At 57.9% G+C, this 3015-nt stretch overlaps 1 protein-coding gene across 1 annotated transcript; it reads left to right on the forward strand.

Moving 5' to 3' along the window:
* The first annotated feature begins 208 nt into the window (after positions 1–208).
* Positions 209–2456, forward strand: IZUMO1R (IZUMO1 receptor, JUNO). Its single transcript, XM_027087781.1, has 5 exons — positions 209–573; positions 1306–1518; positions 1655–1657; positions 1933–2068; positions 2188–2456. Exons 1-5 carry the CDS (start codon positions 283–285, stop codon positions 2454–2456), a joined length of 912 nt encoding a protein of 303 aa, XP_026943582.1. The 5' UTR covers positions 209–282.
* The last annotated feature ends 559 nt before the right edge of the window (positions 2457–3015 follow it).

Consider the following 3015-nt stretch of genomic DNA (forward strand, 5'->3'; position numbering starts at 1 on the left):
ACTATCCAGTCCCACTGCGCCTTTGGCCCCATGTAGAATCTGGTTACGGAGCCTTTGTTCAGTTACTCAAGACCAAAGCTCTGAATTCGCAGCCCATATGTCACTGAGTTAGAAAGTCTGCCTCTGAGTGGAGAAGGGCCAGGGAAAGTTCCCCCAGGGCAAGCTGGAACCGTCCTACCCGGGACCCTCCTCCACCTTGGGGCTGATCTCTTCCCCTCCCTGGCCTCAGTTTCTGCATCTGTAGGTGGTTAGGGGTGAGTGTCAGACCTCACTGGATAGTTTATGACGCTGCCTCAGATAAAGGTTCTGGAAGCAGCCAAAGTATCATGGTCGCTTGAGGGAGGCTTGAAGCCCATGCCTGCTCCCAGGGATGACGGAGGTCCTGGAGCGAGGTGTCCTCTCCGTTACAGGCGGAGCTCCCCTCTGCGGCAGGCCATGGGGTGTTGGTGGCAGCTCCTGCTGGGGCTGTGGGCAGTCCCACCCACGTGGGCTGGGCGCGAGCTGCTCAACATCTGCATGAACGCCAAGCCCCACAAGCCAGCGCCCAGCCCGGAGGCCAAGCTCTACGAGGAGGTATGGAAGCCGGAACTGGCACAGGGTGCAGGGTGGGTGGAGGCTTCTTAGATCAGGGAAGGGACACAAAGGCTAAGACGGCTTCTGAATCCCTATCCATTTGACTCGTTTGGTTCCCTAGGTTGGGTTTTGGCAAAGGCCACTGGAGTGGGGGGGCTAATTGCCAAATGATTTACTATTTTCATCCCTGAGCTGCACGGCCACTCAGGGAGCAGGGGCAGGTGATGATCCTGGAGACTCATAGATATTCAGCCTAGATTCCAACAAGCAAGTTCCCCTCCTCTGCCCTCCCACCAGCAGGCCCTGGAAAAAAATAAGACTTAAGGGACCGCTCCCCAAGTCCCTAAAGGCAATTGACAGGAATGAGGGAGGAGGGGCATGGCTGGCATGTACCTATGAGCCCTTCTCAGCTGCAGGTGCCCTGCCCCAGTGCAACCCCACATTCCCCTGGGTCTTGGGGACAACCCTGCTACCGCCCCCCCAGGATCTGAGACCTTGAAAGCCCCATTCCTAGGGGACTCACAGTCTGCTGCGCGGAGGCCAGTGTGCAGGTGCCCTTTGGGTGTGAATATTGACAATTTATCGGCATTCATTCTATCCAGCGGTCGCTGGCCTAAAGGCATCCCACTTGCCGGGTCCTCTTCTAGGGGACATTTTTACCTTTCTGGCCCAGACACTCATCAACCCTCTGCCCCTACTCTCCATGCCTTTTGCCTCTTCATCCACCTTCAGTGCATCCCCTGGAAGGACAGTGCCTGCTGCACGGCCAACACGAGCTGGGAAGCCCACCTGGATGTGTCCCTGCTCTACAACTTCAGCTTGGTTCACTGCGGATTGATGATGCCGGACTGTCAGAAGCACTTCCTGCAGGCCATCTGCTTCTACGAGTGCTCCCCCAACCTGGGGCCTTGGATCCAGCGGGTGGGAAGAAGTGGGCGGGGGTGGGTGGGCAGGAGACATGTACATCAATGCCCTGTTCGTAAAAGCCTGAGCTGCAGGATGTTAGCAGGAACAGGAGATGCTGTCCCCCCTACGGACAAGAGCAGAGTCAGAAGCCGCTGTGGGGGACACAGATGGAGAGGAAGTCACCTCTGGCCCTAGAGAATGGCATGCATGCGGAGTGGTCACAGGAGAGCAGCAGGATGGAGGGACAGTTTGAGTCACATCTTCTGTTTGTAGGAACGGGGCTGTGTACAAACTATTTAACCCAGCCTCAGTATTCTCATTTGTAAAATGATACTTAGTGACGTCATAAGAGAATATGTTCCGATGGTACCTGACCCAAGTTCCATTGCAGCTACTGATAGTCCTCAAATGGGTGCTCGTATAATTCTTGTCTCTTGCTATGCCCGCACTCAGCTGGACCCGCGTGGGCAGGCAGAGCGGATTCTGGACGCGCCCCTGTGCCGGGAGGACTGTGAACAGTGGTGGGCTGACTGCCGCACATCCTACACCTGCAAATCCAACTGGCACGGCGGCTGGACCTGGAGTCGGGGTGAGTGATGCTAAGCAGGGCCCGGGAGGGCAGGCGCAAGCCCTCTGCTCCCCCGGGGCAAATGATGGGGATGTGAGGACAGGAGTGGGTAAGTTGTCCGTGCCTGGATCTCCCCTCAGGGAAGCCCCGCTGCCCTGCCAGGGCCCTCTGCCGCCCTTTCCTGGATTACTTCCCCACCCCGGCTGACCTATGTGAGAAGATCTGGAGCAACTCCTTCAAGGCAAGCCCGGAGCATAGGACCAGCGGGCGGTGTCTGCAGAAGTGGTTCAAGCCTGCCGGGGGCAACCCCAATGTGGCTGTGGCCCGCCTCTTCGCCAGCCCTGCCTCGTCCTGGGGGCTCTCTGACACGCTCCTGGCTTTATCTCTGTTCCTGCTGCTTCTTTCCTGAGAGCCGCTCCTCCTTGCGCACACTCCTGCGCTCCCCCAGCTGTGGGCCAGGCCCGGCCACGGCAGCCTCCTTCCTTAGGACCTTCCTGAAATGAGCAGCACAGGCTGGGGGTTTGTGCCTGAGCCTCCCAGGTTCGGTTCTGCTCTGCTGCACCTTCCTGGCCTGGAAGGCAGCTGGGGGCTGGGAAGCCACAGGTGACCATCCCCTCCTGTCTTAAGGATGGGGGACTCTGAGGTGGGACTGAAGGCCCTTCTCATCCAGTGCACGCCCACCCCGTACCCAGTAGAGCTGATGGTGACTGCCCTGGCCTCCCCTCCCACGATGGTATCTCCAACAACACAGCAGTCGACCTTTCCTTCTGCCTGACCCACTCTGTCCTAGCTCTGTGGCCAGGGGTTGGGCTGCAAGAAGCAGAGCGGGTTTGCCCTCTGCACTGAAATCTCCTAGTTGGTTGTTACTTTCCTAATGATGATAAACGTCTTAACACATGCCAGGCCCTCTCGTTACATCCTCACAACAGCTCTCTGGTGGGAGAGCTTTCAACACTCCCTTTTCTTCA

The sequence above is a fragment of the Aethalodelphis obliquidens genome, unplaced genomic scaffold, assembly GCF_003676395.1.
Source record: "Aethalodelphis obliquidens isolate GAN/ISIS:26980383/991018 unplaced genomic scaffold, ASM367639v1 scaffold60, whole genome shotgun sequence".
NCBI lineage: Eukaryota > Metazoa > Chordata > Mammalia > Artiodactyla > Delphinidae > Aethalodelphis > Aethalodelphis obliquidens.